The sequence below is a fragment of the Rhyacophila brunnea genome, unplaced genomic scaffold (assembly GCF_057557595.1).
Source record: "Rhyacophila brunnea isolate RB1 unplaced genomic scaffold, BYU_Rbru_1.0 scaffold_20, whole genome shotgun sequence".
NCBI lineage: Eukaryota > Metazoa > Arthropoda > Insecta > Trichoptera > Rhyacophilidae > Rhyacophila > Rhyacophila brunnea.
This window is the reverse complement of record NW_028232860.1, coordinates 1,905,846-1,926,620: the sequence shown is the minus strand read 5'-3', so window position 1 is coordinate 1,926,620 and position 20,775 is coordinate 1,905,846. Positions and strand designations below refer to the sequence as shown.

The 20,775-nt window shown below is 34.1% G+C and overlaps 1 protein-coding gene across 1 annotated transcript in view; it reads left to right on the top strand.

The window, feature by feature from the left end:
• The window catches only part of Nrx-1 (Neurexin 1), a 542,497-nt gene extending 522,913 nt beyond the window's left edge, over positions 1–19,584 (top strand). The window contains exons 17-27 of the mRNA XM_085948211.1: positions 3,118–3,711; positions 5,116–5,316; positions 6,090–6,206; positions 6,860–7,038; positions 7,524–7,695; positions 8,925–9,157; positions 10,300–10,494; positions 10,752–10,867; positions 11,638–12,044; positions 15,903–16,045; positions 18,644–19,584. Of these exons, the coding sequence (XP_085804337.1) occupies positions 3,118–3,711; positions 5,116–5,316; positions 6,090–6,206; positions 6,860–7,038; positions 7,524–7,695; positions 8,925–9,157; positions 10,300–10,494; positions 10,752–10,867; positions 11,638–12,044; positions 15,903–16,045; positions 18,644–18,784 (2,498 nt within the window). The 3' untranslated portion in view covers positions 18,785–19,584. The remainder of the gene's footprint in view (positions 1–3,117; positions 3,712–5,115; positions 5,317–6,089; positions 6,207–6,859; positions 7,039–7,523; positions 7,696–8,924; positions 9,158–10,299; positions 10,495–10,751; positions 10,868–11,637; positions 12,045–15,902; positions 16,046–18,643) is intronic.
• The last annotated feature ends 1,191 nt before the right edge of the window (positions 19,585–20,775 follow it).

The following is a 20,775-nucleotide window of genomic DNA, read 5'->3' as shown; positions in this document are numbered from 1 at the left end:
CGACGGCTAACGTGATAAATATTATCACTTTATCATAAGGAAGCAGACAAGGGTTTGCGATGTGATAGAGTTCATTAAAAGCCTCAAATGGAGATGGGCTGGACACGTAGCTCGAAGAAGAGACAATCGTTGGACAAATTTAGTCATCCAGTAGTATCCAAGAAGTACAAAACGTCCGCAAGGTAGACCTAGAGGCCACTGGATCGATCAAATTATAAAGTTCTGCGGAAGTATGTGGCAACGCAACGCACAGGACCAAGAGAAGTGGAAGCAGCTTGAAGAGGCCTTCATCCAGTAGAGGATAGATTCAGGCTGATTATGATATTTACGTATTGAGGCGGTTAATTGTTACAATAAGTTAACCGTCTAAATTGTCAAAACTGTCTATCTCACTCTAAAAGTTAACACAGCCAAGAGAGGGGCTTTTAAAATATAACACTTTTTGACAGTTTAGACGGTTAACTCATTGTAACGATTAACGGCATCAATACATAAATATGATAAATTACCGTTGATAACTGCCTTGTGTATAGAATAGCTTCGCAATTTAAATTTCAATGCACCATACTGCTCTTCCTTTATCGCAAATATTACAGGCGAGTCTAAATCATATATGACGTCACTTCCCTCACTATGTCTGTTGAATAGCCAAGCACCAATCGATAATCTTTACCAATTTTTTGAAAAATTATTCATTGCAGTGACAAATAATATTCTTCGCAATCCCCATTTTGAGGAAAAATGGCTGATTGAGCTATTTCGTGACAGTGTTAGATGTCAGTACAGTGTACAGGATGAATATCATCTGCTGAGTGATAAGGCATACAGAATCCTAGTTTCATTTGCGAAGACTCACCTTTCCGAAGCTGGGTCTTCGGCAGTAGGTGTAATAAAAATCAAATATTGGAATGACGATAGCTGGGTCCACCCATTCTAATACAGTAACTTTTTTGAGCGCTATGAAAAAAAATTATACACTAAGGACGCTGTGACATGAAATCTTGAAAAGCATTGAGTCAATATAAATCTTTCATACTTAATAGCGGCTGTACACGTGAATGGATTTACTGCGATAATAACTATTTACATGTAAAAGTACTGATTGTCTCGGCAATTTTATTCTTCAAGCGTAAACGAGACGCGTTGTTGCCAATTTACAGTGCTATTTGACTGGTTGTGAAAAAATGTAAACATCAAAATAGTTAGTTCATTTTTTTCCGGCAGGTACGCCTACTATCGTTCTAGATTCAAGATCGAATCAAATCTAGATGAGCACAAATTCCAACTGTTGCGTGAAAATTCAGAAGCTTTTGAATTTTCACGCGACAGTGGACAATCGGGCCGTGCAATGTCTGCGCCTACACAGTAGAATGATAGTAGCGAACGTGCTGATAACGAACTACACCACGCAGAGACTCATTTTGAAGTTAACCGATTTTCACGACCTGTCAAATAGTATCATAAAATGACAACATCGCGTCTCGCTTACTCTTGAAAAATGAGATTGGCGAGACAGTCAGTACTTTTACGTGTAAACAGTTATTATCACGAGAGTTTAAAATACACACTATTGCTGCAAGTAAATCTATGCATGTATACAGGCGCTATAAGTCTCACTATAAAATTATTATATACTGTCAAACTTGGTTATTACAAGGAAGATGGGACCGACTGAATTTTGCTCGTTATATATCGTTATATAACATATTTCGCGCCACGTTCTATTTAACCATAGAACAAAAAAAATCTGAAAACCATCGTAAAAATCCCCAAAACAAGCATAGCATTCATAAACTACAAAAGAAGTTGTTTATTGTAATGAAGTGCTGAGCTGCCGGCGCTGGTAGGTACCTACTGACTTCACAAAGCTTGGATTTTTTACATGCGATTTCAACCATATGCGTGGATACTTTTTCAATGTTGTCGGCGAAAACACCAATTAGGTACTTAAACACTTAACTAGTATCATAAACGTAATCCGATCCCAGCATCATCGGTCTAGTTAACTGCCCGGTCGGATTTTATTGCTTAGGGTCGAAAATGTTGTTTTTAAACGATCGATACATTAACAATTTTGCTCGGTATACCCGAGAAGTAGCTCGTTACAAAAGTGAATAAATGTATGGAGAAAATCGTAAACTAAAATGTCAACGAATGTTTCGTCATTACATCCGTGATCTCACTATTTCCGTGATCGTAATAACCAAGTTCGAATGTACTTAGGTAATAAAAATATAATTATTCTAGTACCTATTTTATAATGGATTGTCAAAATGAATGAATATTAACCAACAATGTATTAATAATATGAAGTGTGCAAATTCTCTTTTTTCTTCCATTCGATATATTATTATTTTTTCTTTCTAGAAGGCACTTTACTTTCAGTTTCCCATCTTTTGTTTCTGCTTTATTTTTCTTCGATTTCTCATTAATATTATTTAATTCTCTTATTGTAGTATGATAAAAATCCATGATGCCTGCTCATCCCATAGTTTAATTAATGATTGTATGTGAATGTATTAATAATTAATTATTATATTAGATATTCTGTATTCTGATTGAAAAAAATATTTTAATAACAATGCTAAATATACAATTTAATTAATAAATGCTAAACAAATGTGATAACTGACAATAAACAACGAAAAGAAAAGTATATTTTTTAGTAATAATATTATAGTGACAAGTCATTTAGTATTTCCGGCTTTAATTCCAAACGCTTTAATTAAATAATAAATTTAATTTAATATTATACAAACTCTTCTTAAGTAATTCTTCTCTCTTTCAAGTTTACTATCTGGAAATTAGTATTTTGTTGAATAACTTGTTGTTGCTAGAGTATTGTGTATTGAGTTTATAGAAAATTTGTTTTAAAAAACGATTTTGAAAACAGGCAAAAATGAGCACTAAAACGAATCAAAGTTCTTTTTGCTTTTTAAAACTCTAATATTATGTGCTGTCTTTTTTATTTTGACTATAAATCTTTCATACTTGACATTTAATTTGCTATTATTAATTACCTGATTCATATTCGGTGTCGTATAATAGCTGTCTTCTTACATTATAATAAATTAGCGCACGTAATTATTACGTAACTGACATTTTTATTTGACGTAGCTGAGACAATCCTCGGAAAAGCGTCCACGCTGGAGATTGCCACGATACATTTAGGAGGACTGTTCCACATCGAAGAAGAAATCCAAATGACGACGACCCTTCCAAACTTCGTCGGATATCTCCAAGGATTCGTCTTCAACGGGCATAGATTCATCGACTTGGCGAAAACGATGGGCGTAGGATCCAACAATCTGATACCGAGTTACCCGCATATAAAAGTAACAGCCAAATTTACAAAAGTCGAACATCCAAATATATACAAAGCTGTGACGTTTAGATCGAAACATACATACGTCGGATTACCACTATTAAAGGCTTACTCAAACGTGTATATAGATTTCTATTTCAAGACGTTGGAATCAAATGGCATCCTTTTGTACAACGGAGGAAAGAAACAAGACTTCATTGCTCTCGAACTCGTCAACGGACATGTGCACTATGTTTTCAATTTGGGCGACGGAGTAATTACTCTGAAAGACAAGGTGAAAGTTCCACTGAACGATAACAGATGGCATTCTGTGTCTGTGAGAAGACCGGCGCCTAAAATTCATACATTGACCGTTGATGACACGTTCGAAGTCTTCAGTACAACTGGTAAGGCGCATGTAATATCTAATTCAAATTATTATTAAGACAGATTATGAACCCGTACAATATAGATACATTTTAAGCAGTAATCGATAACCAAACCTTTTTAGCAGTATGACCATTATCTATAATACATTTTCTAATAATTAGAAGAACAATTATTGTTTGCACAATATACATGTGTCATGGATAATGATTTACTCTGACGATAATTTAAATATATTGTTATTTCTAATTAATTAAATACACACCAGATATATCTGCATTATGTACACACATACATAGCACAAGATAGAACTCAGTGCCAACGCTTGTCAGATCACTGGCACATAGCTACAACATATAACCGTAGCCATAAATTGACAAACTAAAATTGAAGTAGGGAGTAAAATGATGTTAACGCGCGTGTTTGAACTTGCACCGTTTAGCTTAACCACTGGGGGATGACAAAAGAAATGGCGTATTTCAAAAAAGCACTACCTTATTCTTAGGTCAATAATTATTACAAAGCAATCATTATTCGTAAGATGTTTATCACACTTGAATGGTCAAAGACATAGCTTATAATTAGTATCTTTAGAATTATCTTCAAATGTGTTAATCTTGCCGATTTTTTGAATAATAAAATGCCTAATTCTTATCAAATTTGGAATCACAGAGATTATCAATATAATTTTTTATCGTAAATATTTTACTAAAATTATCTCATCATAAATTATACTAATGGTTTTATAAATGCGTTTAAAAATTAATAAATGTAAAAAATCTTAACACCACTGCACAGTTATGTACCGAAATATGACTATATTCTAAAACATTAGAGCGAGAGGTTTAAAAGAATACTATTTTATGTAATAAAAATACTTTATGCAGTCATGAAATGTTTAAAATATATATAAAGGATAATAAGGCTTAAAAATTATATAAATAGATTATCTACAACGTTTAAGGTATGTCCAGGATCATGCTATGAAAATAGAACAAAAGCTCCATTTTGACCTACGCTGAGCATGTCCCCCCTTAAGAGATGTCACTTTTTGTCTTCTTTTCTATAATATTATTATGCCTGTAAAATCATTCATTCATAATATTATATGGAAATAATAATTTAATATTTTCCAAAAAATAAGCAAGCATAGCAAACACTTTACCACGTTTCCGTTATTTGCATTGGTCCAAATTTACACGGAAGCCATTCCATACTCAAGGAGGTAATCAGTGGCTACCAGCAGTTATTTACAATAATTGGTTAACTCACAATATGGCAAAAATATCTGTTATTTTACATGAGACAAATTATAGATGGCAGCATAAAATTTCTAACAATTAATAAGAAATAAAATATTTTTTTGTACATCCTTGAATGAGCTTTCCCTCTACTATGGAAATAATTACTAGCTATTCTTTTAGGTTCCGTTCTGACATTTGAGCTTGACAGCATTCTGTATATTGGAGGGGTTATGAAGGACATGTACGCAGGACTTGGCACTGGAATAATATCTCGTCAGGGCTTCGAGGGCTGTTTGGCAAGTTTGGACTTGCCTGGAGAGAGTCCGTCGCTGATTGAAGACGCGGTCGTGCCAAGCAGCTCTCTGCTCACAGGATGCGAAGGTAAATAATTAATCTGATAATTATGAAATTAAATATATATCATGGGCAAAAAGTCGCTCTTGAAGTGAAGTAATCTATTACCTATAATATAATGTATGTAATAATTATTTAATAAACAAACGAATGACAATCTACTCTGAGATAGCGATCATTGTATATTACATACCAGTGGTGAGGGGTGGAGGTAAGCTTTTAACACAATCACTGCTAACCTTTTAATTACCACATTTAAATAACACATTAATTATATCTATTGGCCAAGTACTCCAAACGCGCCAGTCGCGGTGTTAGCACTAAATGAGTTTTAATACCGAGTGAGCGGGAGACTAATAACAACAACTCGCGATATGTTGAATTATATTGAATAGAGGTTAACCCACAAATGAAGTGTTGAGATTCAACATAAATAGTGCACACTAAACTTTGTCAGTCATACTTATTTGTTTTCCTTGAACAAAGACTACAATTTGAAGATGGTGCTGGTCAATTTTTAAATTTCAATTAAACCCTATCTAAACCAACCCATAATAGTTTAGTTATGCTTTGAGCGATCCGACAAAAATAATGTACACTTTTTCAGTCATACTTATTTGCTTTCGTTTTACATTTGGAAATGCCCATGTGCTGTTATTAAATGCACCAAGCCTCTAATGTAAATCACAACTGATGGCTCTCCTACTGTTGTAGTGGAAGGTAACCGTAGGAGAGGAGGTTACAGCACTTACAGCATTATTGTAAATTAAATCGTAATATATAACCTTCTTTTATTTTAGGTCCCACAAAGTGCAGTCATAATGCTTGCGCTAATAGAGGAGTCTGTGTGCAACAGTGGAACACGTATGCATGCGATTGTGATATGACATCATTCACTGGTCCCACTTGTTACGACGGTATGTGTTACTCTATTGTCTATGTTTTTATCTCAGTTGATACACCTCTTACTTCATATTTAAGACAGATGCTAAGCTTAGTATCGTATTGTTTATTTACATCATTTTAAACAGTAGAAAGCTTTGTATACCTCGGGTCACTTGTGAGGTGTAAAAATGCTACAAGCCAGGAAATATAAAGACAATTAATTTTAATGAATAAAGGTTACTGTGGTCTCCAAAAACACTTAAAGTCAAGTCAAGGTATATCGGAAGAAAGACCAGCAGCTCTATTCTTAACAGTTATCACTTTAGTACATTTCCGTTATTTTCATTGGTCCAAATTAACACGGAAGGTATTCCATACGCAAGACAGTTATCTACAGCTATCTACAATAATTGGTAAATTTGTAATATGGCGAAAATTTTGGTTGGTAGACATGTCCGTCAAATTCGGTTATGTTCGTGTTGGCCATTACGGCCGAATCCAAGCGATACACCTGAACACAAGAATTTTGTATTGACACGTCAGACATATCAACATAACCTACAATTCTATTAGTCATGCCATTGGGATTGCGTGTATGTATATAGTAAAGTTGACAACACTACGCTGGGCTTTTAAAAATAAGAAGAGTTAGCATCCTAATGTATCATTTTCTTGTAATTTTCAGAATCAATTGCCTACGAGTTTGGCCCAAACCGAGGAATGGTTCAGTATACGTTCCCAGGATCTCGAATAGCCGACACAGAACAAGACACAGTGGCTTTAGGATTTGTAACATCTCGAACTGATGCTGTTCTTCTACGAGTGGAGTCGGCGACTACTCAAGATTACATGGAGATGGAGATCGTAAGTAATTGTTTTCTAAAATTTTATAATATTCATTGAATCGATTGACTTCTTTATCAAACTATACCCTACATGGACTGTAACCTACAGACCCATCTGATCGTCTGTATCGCATGACAATTCTTTCAGGTGATGCTAATTGTCAGACTGTTTTTTGGGTTTTTGTTTCACATGTTTCTTTTCCTTAAATTAATAGCGAACGCTAGCGAGATCCCAAGTTTTCGGTGTTTGGATAAAATAGGAGAAGCAAAAATAAACATTATGTCAGGTTATTTGTAGTTCAAGGCATAAGGCGCTGACCTTTCATCCAAGTCCAATTCCCAGTGAGGTCACAATATATTTACACACACTATTGCATGTCTATAATGTGTGGTTAATTTTCGTAGGACACTCACACATTCAAAACCCTGCGTAAAAATGTAGTGTATTGGGATATAGCCTATCGGAAATCTATTTATTTATCTGTTCTATGTCCCAAATTACAGGTTGAAGGGAATGTGTTCATGGTGTACAACGTTGGTGGAAATGATCATCCTCTGGGTGACATTGGAGTGAAGGTGAATGACAATGCATACCACGTTGTTCGGTTCACACGTCACGGAGCCAACTCGACACTGCAAGTCGATGATTTCAATGTTCAAGTCAACCACCCGCAAGGTAAAGATGAATCTATTGGTTAATTTTCACCATACTTTTAAAGTAAGTACTGACATTCATTTTTCCGATTGGTAATTATATAAATATTAATTATTTTGTTCCATGGTAGTTTTCTTAGTTTTCTGTAAACTAGCTTAAACTTAATAGGTACATTGAGTCGGTACTTTAGAGTCAAAATGTCAATTTTAAGTTATTAAATTAGCTTTTATACTTACTGGAACAAGACTTTTGATGTCAATCTTGAAATTAATATTAATGATCCCTGACAGATCACCTATATAGAAAATAACATGTTATTATAAAATTAAATATTCTCTAATAATTACTTAACATTATATTTATTGAATAAGAAAGAATGAACCATTAGATAATAATATGTTAAATGATCGTAAAATGTATTTATCATGGCAAAAAGGTTGGAAAGCATTGCATTAAGCTAGCACTACAGACATTTTCAATAAAAAAATTATACAGTTGTCGTGAATATATTATGGGTTGAATCCAGGCTAATATAAATACTTATTTTGAATATACTGGTCAGAGAGGGTAAAGCGCCCGGACCCGAATGCCGAACTGTGCTTGCTGTGAGCATGGTATTGAGCCTCGGCAACTGTACAATAGATGTGACGCTGCCGTATTACAATTTTTCATGAATCCTAAATCCTTCAATACTTAAGAATATAGTATTCTTTATGAATATCGTGGGGTTACCACAAAAAAAAGTCGAAAAAGAAAAGTATTTAGAGTTAATAACTAGAAAAAGATGTCATCCGACATAGATATAAAAATGCACACAAAGCACGAAGAAATTAGCATTATGCCTGATTTTAGAGAGCATTTCAAACTTTCAAATTTAAATTACTCCTTAAGATGATTTCCAGACTTCCCAACGTTTGGCAGTAACCATACGTCACGTCGGGTTACTGCCAAAAGTTGGTAAGTTGATAATTTAGGTATTTATAGATAACAGCGGATTATGTGTCTATATAGAAATATGTATGATAGAACAAATTTTCTAGGTTATCCGATATGTACATATAGCACAAAGAAATTAGTATTTTGCCTGATTTCAGAGGACATATCAAACTTCAAATTGCAATTATTCCATAAAATGATTTCTAGACTTACTAACTTTTGGCTGTAACTGATATATTATATCATTTTAAAACAACCTCATAAATATTTCTGTTTAGCTTCTATTACTGAAAGACTTGTTAAAATGTTTACAGGCCAACAATCAACAGTATTCAACAGTCAATCGGCGGTATATGTTGGTGGGAAATGGAACAAAGGGAAATCAAAAGTTGAAAGAGGATTCAGCGGAGTAATCGCCGGTCTGGTGGTGAACGCCATCCGAGTCTTGGATCTCGCTGCTGAGAAAGATACAGGAGCGTCGGTGCGGGGAGATGCGCAGCTCATGACAGGGATATTAGAGAGGAACGAACTGCACAGAATGCAACAGGTCTGTTTTAGTAAATATTTCTTAAAAGTTAAATAATTTGACAGTAACACAAACAAAAATTGCATATAACCTAGTCCAGTCACGATGGATCCCGTAGAGTTTTGATACTGACATCTTTAATGTTGAAAATATTTTGCGTAATAATGACACTAGCGTGCTAATAAAATTATGTATGATTTAATGACATAATTTTGGATAATATACTCGTAGATAGAAGAATATTGTTTCTGATATATATTATGGTTTGGTTTAGGCAGGATTTAATTGAATTTTAAAAACTAACCAACACTTTCTACAATATCTATTCTTAATTTAACTGCGCTTACACACTCTACAATTTCGTGCATCCAAGGATGGCCATAGAAAATTAACGTAATTATACACTGTACTGTTAGTGTAACTCAGGGAACTCAGAAATAATGGGATCTGAAACACATAACGGGTACGGCGATAGCAGGTAACCGACTCGAGTAAGGAAGAATCCGGGTTAAACTTACACACGTGTCAAGAATACGTTTTACGTCGAATACTGAAAACTGCTCTCGGTTTATGCATTTACGCTCATTTAATGTTGGTGTATTACACACACTATTGCATGTGCATAATGCGTGCTTCATTTTCGTAGGACACTCACACATTCAAAACTCTGCATCAATATGCGGCGTATTGAATATAGCCTATCGGTATTCTATTTATTATCTGTTCTGTGGTGTAACTCATTATACTGGCCCCGGTTGATTGTTGCAAATAATTTAATATATTGAACACATACTGCTATGATATCTCTTGGATGAAATACTTACCCAAAATACAAGTCTCTATGCTATACTTTTAATATATTTCCAAAAAAGATATGTTTACAAAGTTTTATTTTTTGATAGAAATACCTCGCGACATTTAATGAGTTAATAAAAACAACTAAGTACCTATGACTGACAAAACTTAGTGCGCACTATTTTTGTCGGATATCCGCAGCCTCCACCCTTTGCCACTGATGTGTATCCCAACCTGTACAATGCAGGTTATCACTGATATTTTTTTATACACAGACAACTGTACTTCTCGCGGTAACCCAGATTATCTACAAAGCATACTGACGCCGTTTTTCCAAACATGTCCTAAATAATTATTTCTCATTTCAGACTCCGGCATCTGGATATGGCGGCGTGGGAGTACTAGACGAGCTTGTCTTCTCGGGAGCGGGCTCAGGCTGTCGGGACGACGACGAAGACGAATGTCTTCCGGCTCCTGAAGCAGGGTCGGGCGGAGACGATCTCATTACTCCAGTATATGTACCCCCGCAGCCTCGCCCCACATCTAGCACTAAGCCCAAAATGGTTAGAAGAACTTTTTCCTTCTTCATTATATTATAATCAGGACTATTATATTCATCAGAAAAAAATTATGAATTAATTGAAGACGACGTTATAATGTCTGTACGAAATATCTTTCCATCTAATCGAATCGCTTTGAGAATTTTTTTCGGTATGCCTGCGAGATAAACTGTAAATTTCCATATTCTCTATGGCTTTTTAAAAAAATTATATATAAAAGGTACTTGATATAATATTACAATCTTTTTTATATTTTTTAGACTGGCAATCTCAAAAATGGCAAACCAGACAAGGCTTGCGACGATGAAGAGGAATGCTTTGCTGGGTCTGGATCAAGTGAAATCACAACGGAAGTCGACCATACAAACACACCCAGGTAAAGAAGATCAAAATATACCTCACAAATCCATTACAAGGTGAAAAATATTCTGAAATTACTAACTGAACGTTATTTGTATACAATGATTGGTTCATCCCAGAGAGATGAGAAGAACATCGTTTCTTACAATAATTAGTTTTTTCAACTACCATAATTTTTATTATTTTGGCATTCATTATAAAACAACAATGTCGGAAGGTTAAATGTTTATAGTCCACTCACTGAGTTGTTATAGTGTTTATTCAACCTCTTGTTCTTGGTCATTCCCTCATGGCTGAGGATCGTGACCATGACGTCTACACAGGAACGAGGTTTCTAGACAACACTGTCAGATTTTTATTTCCGCTTCGCCACTGTCTATGCCCCAAACATGAGCATGAGTTGGGTAAAACCCAGAGAACTCAGAAATAATGGGAACTGAAATATCTAACGGGTAAGGCGATAGCAGGTAACCGACTCGAGTAAGGAACAATCCAGGTTAAACTTACATACGTGTCAAGAATGCGTTGTACGTCGAATACTGGAAACTGCTCTCAATTTATGCATTTACGCTCATTTAATGTTGGTGTATTACACACACTATTGCACGTGCATAATGCGTGCTTCATTTTCGTAGGACACTCACATATTCAAAAACCCTACATCAATATGCGGCCTATTGAATATAGCCTATCGGTATTCAATTTTTTATCTGTTCTGTGTTAAAACCTCTACACAATCAATTATGGGTGACAAAATGTGCTTGAACATTTTACATTCAATTCCAGCTCCGGTACCAGCACAACGGTGGACGGAGGCACATCAACCTCGAACCTTCCCGGCACGACCTTTGTCAGCTCTCCCGGCTCGACATCAGGACGACCGGTGTCTCCCGCCTGGAACACTCCAGCGCATACCAAACCCGCCGGACCTTCCACCATTCAAGTGGACACCACAGTGGAGGAGGAGCACGAGCCTTCCACTCCGATCCATCACACCACGCACACCATACCTGATCTGTTCACGTGGGGCCCCATCGAGGAGTCGTCTCCCATTTACCCCGCCATCCCCGAGAGACTTCCCCCAGCGCAGTTGCCCCCCGTTCAGTATTACCCGCCCACGTCGTACACTCCCAGAAATAAGAACCGGGAGAGGATAAATTCGGAAGCCTCTGAATATACAGCAATGATTATAGGTAAGCATTCATACTGTGTTTATTTAAAAATAATGAATTATATGATTATTAATTGAGTAAGCAAACGTTTACTTATTTTGATAATTAACTACAGGAGAATGCTGATTAACCTCTATACATTATATACTCAGTGCTTTTTAATACACCGCATTCCCACAATTTTTAAATTTTTTGTACATGTATGCAGGCGTGTCCGAAAACTTGTACGTATGCAGTTCGCCGTATCACATTACTTCACCGTGAAATGTTGTATTGTAAATATATTGCCGTATATTAAGGACCGTCCAACCTCTCGTATAGCACTGACATAAAATTCATGTCTAAATAAAACACAGTTCTTGTCGGTTTATACTTTACAGGAAGCCAGCAGTAAACAAATTTTGAAAATAGCCTGGATTATTTGTTAGGTTAAGTTAGGTTTTCATTCTTAAATTCATAAATTTTGCCATATTCAGCTATGAAAATTGAATTAATGTTAATATTGAATCTAATAAAATTGAAGGCCGTATAGTATATGATCATCTCTTTCCGATAAGAAAGCTCACGGCGAACTGTGCCACGGTGAATGTTTTATGTACAATTTACTTGACATAACCGAATGCAGGGCCTTTCAGAGAAAACACAAGGCCCGAGCTACCGGTATTTTCAAAATTTTTAACTATACTTACTTAAACCGGCGCTATATACCATATTTATGTTCATGGTTGACTGCACATCCGTCCTCCAGGAATCTCCATTATACAGGCTTTGGATAATAAGTTGTTAATTAGTCCAGATAATCAGCATTCTACTGTACATAGATTTATATGTGTTTACGCTAAATAAAAACACTTTATATGGCGTTAACTGACGTTAGCAGACTCGCCTCTTGATCCAAAAGTTGCGGATTTGTTCGTTAGTTCATGTGCATGTTTCAATCCAGCATTGAATGATTAACAACTAATCCTCATTAAAAAGACGTTTGTAGAGCCCAATTCGCTCCGTCCCGTCTAAGAGCAAATATGGAAATTTTGGGTTTGAATCCGGCAGCTAGGTTAAATCACATATTGTTTAGTCAGTGTGCATGTTTCAATCCGGTATTAAACCCAATGGGTTTACTGAATGACTAACAAACACCAAAATACTTCAAACTAGGTGATTTTGGGTATGAATTCCACAGCTGAATCACATAGACCTACTTACATATTATTTTTTTTAATATGCATTTGGATTCAGATTGTGGACGTTAAATGAATGGCTAACAACCATTACAACCAATATCCAAATGCCCAACAAAAAATAAAATATTGCAATCTACTGTTATGCACCCGCATTGGACGAGTTATAGATTATCATTCTGCTTCAAAAGCCTTGGTTCCGAATCCAGATCATTGACATAACGTCGCTATAGGATGGGTTTGTCGAATATCCGTTTTTGTCGAAATCGACCTTTTAATGCAGAATGTTTTTTTGTATCTAAATGGACTAGAACCATCATTTTCTTTAAATTACTTTGTAATGGTAATGAATAAATCATTCATATGCTGTAAAAATAACAATTTAAATATCTCCATTTATTTAAATATAGGATTATGAAATTTGTTTTTCGTCTCCTGAACATTTGGTCTATTCGACAAACCAATCCTACAGCGACGATAATAGAGTGAGTGATTGGCTAAAAACCATTACTCGATGAAAAAAATCGTCAAGGGCTACATCCAATTGTAAAACTAATGTACTATCATTAGTAATTTACATTACATTGTAATAACAAAATTGCAGCCGAAAAGATATTGAAATTACGAAGAAAAAAAAAGAGCCCTTTGATATTCAATTATATCAATTATTATGAACAGACAAAACTTGTTAAACATGTTTATAACCTTATTCTTAATAATTATTACACTATTCATTTTCCACAGTTCACTTCACAATAATTAAGATATAAACAGGATCAAAAGTAGAACTCGAACTTCTACTTTTACTCTACTAAAGTTCTACTTCTGATTCTGTCTGGTTTGTTACAGTATAATATAAGTATAAAATTTAATATAAGTACAAAACAGTTCTTCAATATAATATTGCATGTAAGTAAGTACCTACATTTGAAGAATAATATTATTAAATTCACTTTTAAACAGCTCTTGCCATAAGTACTATCTTGATAATTACATTTTTAAAAAGCTTTCTTTTTAATTAAACATATTTTTATTATGTAATTTTTTTTTAATATCTCCATTTTTAAATCTTAAATAATTTTTTTGCATATTTTTCAAAATATCGCTTTGCGCTGTTGTAGTTCTTAACTTAATGTGTATAGTCTTACCAATCAATGTTTGAGGCCATTTAATAGTAGCAAAATCGTCAGAATTCCTCCGCAGTGACTAAATCGACTGTCGTTAAATGCACAATATAATATTATTATTGTTTCTTAAATTTGAAGTTATTGATCATTAAAAAGATAGTGTATTTGATTTTAGTGAAATGAAAACCCAAGTTTTTAACTCTCTTATATAATGTAAAATTATTGAATTGTTTTTACATAATCTCTAAATATATTATGTACACTGTATTTTAGAGATTATAATAAAACCATCCAATATAAGAGACAAGGTAGTTTAAAACTTGGGTTCTCATTTCACCAAAACCAAAAACACTCTCTTTACTTAGCAGGGTAGTGTATCGCTACTGTCATTCGTTTAAACATCAAATTATAACGTGCATTGCTGATCCTAAACATGCATTCACTGGAAAGACAAAACATAATATTATTATCTAATAAATTCTTCATATTATATTCACGGTACTTACATGTTTTTTTAACTCACTCAATATAAGGTTACCTAATATAAATTTTCATGTATTTATACTTATTTGCTTTGCACTAATAATCATCTTATAGAATATATTTAAGAATATCTTATAAAGAAAGATGATTTAAATATTCATAGATAATCCTCCTAACCTAACTTCACTTTATATTTTATTATTGATAGTTCTCAAAACAAACTGTTACACGATTTAATAATCAGTATAGAAAGAGAGGACTGATAAAGAAAGATTCTATATGATTGTTTATCTAAATAATCATGGCTCATTTTGTTACAACATACAACATGTTTTTTATGTCAGCATGGTCCTATCAATTAGGTTAATATAAATGTATGAAAATATAATGTGTAACCCTTAGGAACTACATATTATAATAATATATTATAATGCTAATCTTCATAGAAGAAGACGTTTATTTGGTTCTTTCTCATACAGAATAAACTTCATCGCCCGATATTGAGTGAGATAAAAAAGCATGCATCAATGGGTCAGTGCACAGACATTGTATGTCCAGTTTTTAAGAGCATTTTCCAAGATAATGTTTGATTCAAATACATAATAACATATGAAGGGTACGCAGAAAGAAAGATCATAGTCACATTAATTCAGTTTTGAGATTAACTGAAAAAATTTAATTACCTACTTCCTTGTTATGTCATTCATTAAACTCAAAATTAAAAAGTTCTTACATGTCAGTTTAATATTAATTACAATCACAACTCACTCTAGGTTTTGTGAAAGAAAGAAAAAAATATATAAATATAAAAATATTCTTTATCAAATGTTTGTGATAATGATCTTTCTTTTGAATTTCAATGTTTTCTTTCTGAGGTCAGGTTTTTCTAAGTATGCCATCTAATAGCTTACAAAATTCTCCACAAGATGGCATCATTAATAATCAATTTGCTATGATGTAAAACTGGACATACAACACCTGTGCACTATCCCATTGATATTTATCTTATGTATATGTGTTATAAAATAATGGTAACTCATTATTATTCAAGTTTATCACATCATGTGTAGCTATATTATATTATTTACCAGGTATTGTAGCGAGTGCCTTGATTGCTGTTATTCTGGTAGTATTGATTATCCTCAAGTTCAAGTCCAGATCGGATCCATCTTATAAGGTTGAAGATGACAAAGCCTTCCAACAGGGGGCCAGTGCAGCATTACTAGGAAATCAGGTATATATAAAAATTTCTAATGTTACAATAAATAGTTATATAGTCAAGTGAAGGAATGGCGAAGCTTTTCCCGCAAGTCTGTCAAAATTTTAAAAGTCTAAGAGCGCAATGCAGAGCCGTACTTAGGCGAGTAAGTCCCTAAGATACGCGCCTAACTTTAGGGGACCGATTTCGACGACCTAAGTTCAGTGAGAAAAACATATTTATTAGAAGGCCTAACTGGAAGAGAGAGAGAACATGTGACGAGTTTTTCTTGTTAGAACGGCTGTTTAACGTCAACGGTTCTGCATCGCGCTATAAATCATGTGTCAAATATTACCGTTTATTTGAAGACAATTTGTCTATGCGAACAGTCATTGTATTGTCTAGTCAGTATCTTTCTCCAGATTTAATAAAATTCATTGTAGAAAACGACTGCTCGCAAATATATTTTCATCATCAACCGGAGTCGATCCCCTGCTGGATGAAGGTTTACCCTAGCTCTCTCCACTCTTCTCGGTCCCTAGTTCTTTGCTGCCATATACATCCACCAAACTTTATGACTTTGTCTATCCAGCGGGTTTTATGGCGTCCCTGTGGGCGTTTAGTGCCACTGTATGAGATGGTATTTGTCCAGCGGTTGTTCAATCGCCAAGCGACGTATGTTGATACAGATATAAAAGTACAGTTGACCTCAGCTAAGTCATCCTACATTGTTGTACATTAGAACCCTTGAATACAGGGAATCCATTTCGTCTAATAATTCATTGCACATTTGCACTCATTTTAAGTTTGTGCATAATATAAAAAATGGATAACATTTCTTAGACAGACATCACATTAGAAAATTTTGTTAACCCTTTTTTCCACATAGTAACCGCCTGGTGAATAAGATGAAATCCAATTAAGGAAATCCGATATATTCTTTGTCTTGTTTAATAAATGCAACATTTTTTCGCCGTGACAAAACTTTTAGCGTCAGCAAGAGGCCTGCTGATCTCTGGCAAGCCCTCGTCAGCAGATATCTTTAAATCATTACGTGCGTCACTACTTTACCTTCAAGTCAGTAGGATCGCCAACTCTAGTCTAGTATATTTCAAACCCTCTCCGCATTGTCCCAGCGGTAATATTAATCAAGATGCGTATACCATCTATTAGAAATGTCCAATTATATTGACTGATAGAGACTAACTGTTTAATTCCTGCAGATTGTTGTTATGGTCCGATTAGAAATGCAGATATTCATTCTTCAGATGCAAACATGCATCTACTTTTGGAGAAAAGTGTATCTCTAATGCCCTTCTGTTTACAATTCTTAACATTGCCAAAATCTGTTCAATTAATTAATACCCATAATATTGTTATTGGTAGCTATTATATTTATTTGTTTTTTTACATTTTATAAAACCTTCCATTCAGAGAAGAGCTCAATTGCTTCCAAATAAAGAAAAGAAAAGAAAAATATAATAACATATTTTATGAGTTTTTTTATATTTATAAGTGTATTAAAGTGCATCATTGAGAATGTATTATGTTCTCCGGAGAAATCCAACGCGAATTCAAAATTACATTTAAAATTAAATGAGGGGTGTAGAAGCAAAGGCAGCAATCTTGGAAAAATTGGCAAAGTAACCTACTAATGCAGAAATATAGAGCTGCTCATTACGCACGTGGTAAAACAATATTTGAGGTGCAAACGTTGCATTCTTTCATACAAAAATCACTTTAAAAATTCACATTAGTAGCAAAGGCTGCATTCTTCTATATTCAATATTATTCCCATACAAAAAGTCACGTGACAAAATGGCCGCTCGGTACAATTTAGGAGCAAACAGAGCAAACTTTCAATTAGTTAGACGCAGAACCAGCAATCTTATAAATTTAATTTGGAAGCAAATGTAGCAATATTGACTTTTATAATTAAAATATCTTAATAAGTGCAGCGAAATTACTGATTTTTACTATACAGATTATTTTTTTTAATCTTATTTCTACATTGAAAAAAAAAACAAAAATTTCTGCATTAAACTTATCTGCCTTAAATTACTTTTTTAGCTTTTTCTCCAAAACACTGATTTGGTAGAAAGTTGCCTTTGCTTCTATACCCCTCAAATATCCTCTGGCAAGAATGAGGACTTTCACTTGGGAAATATCCAAATATAGTTAAACATGCTCATCAAATGGCTTCTTTATTTGGAAGTACCTACATTTGTGAAAATACATTTTCTACAACGAGCATTAATAAATCAAACGTTACAAAATTTGAACCTAGATTGCAGGATGTAATATCAAACAAGCAATTGCATAAAATCACATGGTGAAAAAATGTAAATATTATTTTTTAGTGTATTAATAAGAGTAATAATAATGTATATTTAGTTAAAAATATAAGTTTACACAATGAAATAATTTTTTATTTTTTTGCCTAATGTTTTTTAAAAACAGAAAATATTTACAAAAAAAACGTTATGGTGTCCTGCCAAATATTTTTGATTTCAAAATTGTCCCTTTGATGAAAAAGTTTCTGAACCCCTGCTTTAGATCATCCGAGGCTTTTCAATATTTTAAATATTTACAATCGTTGTGTTTATTTATAATTGAAATGTGTTGTATTTGAAGGTGCAGTCCAGCCAAGCAAATTTGGGTTACCAAATGAACGGAGCTGCGATGCAAAGAAACGCGGCGCCCGTCCCGATGCCCAGGAACGGTGCAAACGGAAAGAAAAGAGACAGTAAAGACATTAAAGAGTGGTACGTCTAAGTGTCTCTCGTGCCATTATTGAGGAAATACTCTTTAAAAATTATAAATAATACTATGTGATGTTACAAAACTGTGTTTTCGAATTTTTTACCAAGCCAGTAAAGCGTAAAGTGTCGTTAGATTTCCTAGAGAAGTTAGGAGCGTCGCGTATTCGATTTTATCTGTTGACAGCGGCAATTCATAAATGGTGCACGAGAAGAGAATGGATATAAATGTGGTGTTTTATTTTGCCAAAGCTGATTGTTCTCTAGGAGACGTTTAATATTTGCCGTGAAGAAGTGGCTTTAAATAATTGGCTTATAATCAGATAATTAAACGAAAATCGAATAGTAATAATAATTAAAGTATGAACTAGCCGTCGGTGAATAATGGACGCAGAGATCGAGAGTTATTTTAAAAGTAATACGAACCGAGTGAGACGACGGCGAAGCTTCGTAATATGATAAATTAAATAAGTTACGATTAAAACAAATTGTTAAGAGTGCACACATAATAAAAAAAGTAAATAGAGTTTTAACAAAGCACGGCAGATAAATATCGTAGTGGATCTCCGAGCCAAGTGTCATACGTGAAAGAAACAAGGAAACTCTCAGCCTGGCGCTGGATCTAATGTGACTTTTTGATGTGATGATGCATGGTAACCATCGTTATGAATCAATAAACATAGACATATGACGTACATAATAATATGATCCATGACATACATATGACAAATAATACAACATACATTACATAATATTATGCCATAGATATGACATATACATATGACATAGATATGACGAAATATGATATCACTCACGATGGCTGAGCAGTTACCACGTCGGCTTATAATGTTATGGGTTCCGGGTTCAAATCCTGAGTCTGGCAAAATACGCATTTTGTTTTTCAATTTGTGTTTGAGTCAGAGTATGGACCTAATAGATTAAGAGCATACATAAGTGAAACGGCAAATAATAGCAATTTATATCACGCCAATCCAACGTCAATCGCCGAGGGGCATTCGAGGTGGCAGCACGTCGATCTTTTTTGTAATGGCGTCGTAAGAATATATTCTTTTATCGTGTAAAGATGACTAAAAAACGTTATGCCTGTACTCGATAAAGAAAACATGTCAATGAATATATTATTATTATTACTAATATAACAATAAACATAATACTAAACGGACGCATGTTGAATTTTTATGACAAATTGTGTTCTGTCAGGCACGCGTCATTAGCACAATCCGCGCGTCGCATAGTTGCGATCTTTTTAGACCATGCCTCAGCTGAGCTAAAAACAAAAATCCATTAATACGACATCCACTCTGTGGAGGCCCATACGATCAGTATAAATTAATCTGTCATAATATTATTACAAAGATGTGATATTTGTATACTTTTATTGATTTATCACCGTGGTTACCGTGGAATCAAATCTCCATTGGGGTGTGCCAGGCTCCTGACTGTACCGATTTGTTCAAAACATTGTGATTTCGTCGTTACGTAGAAGTGTCAATTCATCAAACAGGGGAAACATAGAGAAAATAAAAAATAAATGTGACAACGTTATGTTTTTCCTTTCGCTTTTTCATGGTAAGGGTTGCATATGACTGTAGATTGTGATTAACAAATATTTTTTATAACGATAGCGTCGAGGGGGTATCAGAGGATAGAGTATTAACTAGTAAGCTATTCACAGAGTATTTGAAGTTGTACCGAACATTTTGAATGAGTGCGTTTCGTATGAAAGGAATCTGTTCTCTGTAAATATTGTCTTTGTATTCAATAATAAAATAAATTAGAAAGAAATGTTAATTTTCACATGTGTAATATTCAAAACAATGTTCCTACCCATAGATTATGTTACGTAATAATTTAATTATTTAAGTTACATCGTAATCTTTAATTAAATGCAAATAATTGTTACTTTGTCTATAAAAGCATTACATATTATGAAAATTTTATTTGCGCATATCATTTAAAAACTTAGCAGTGCTTTTTGCAGTTCAG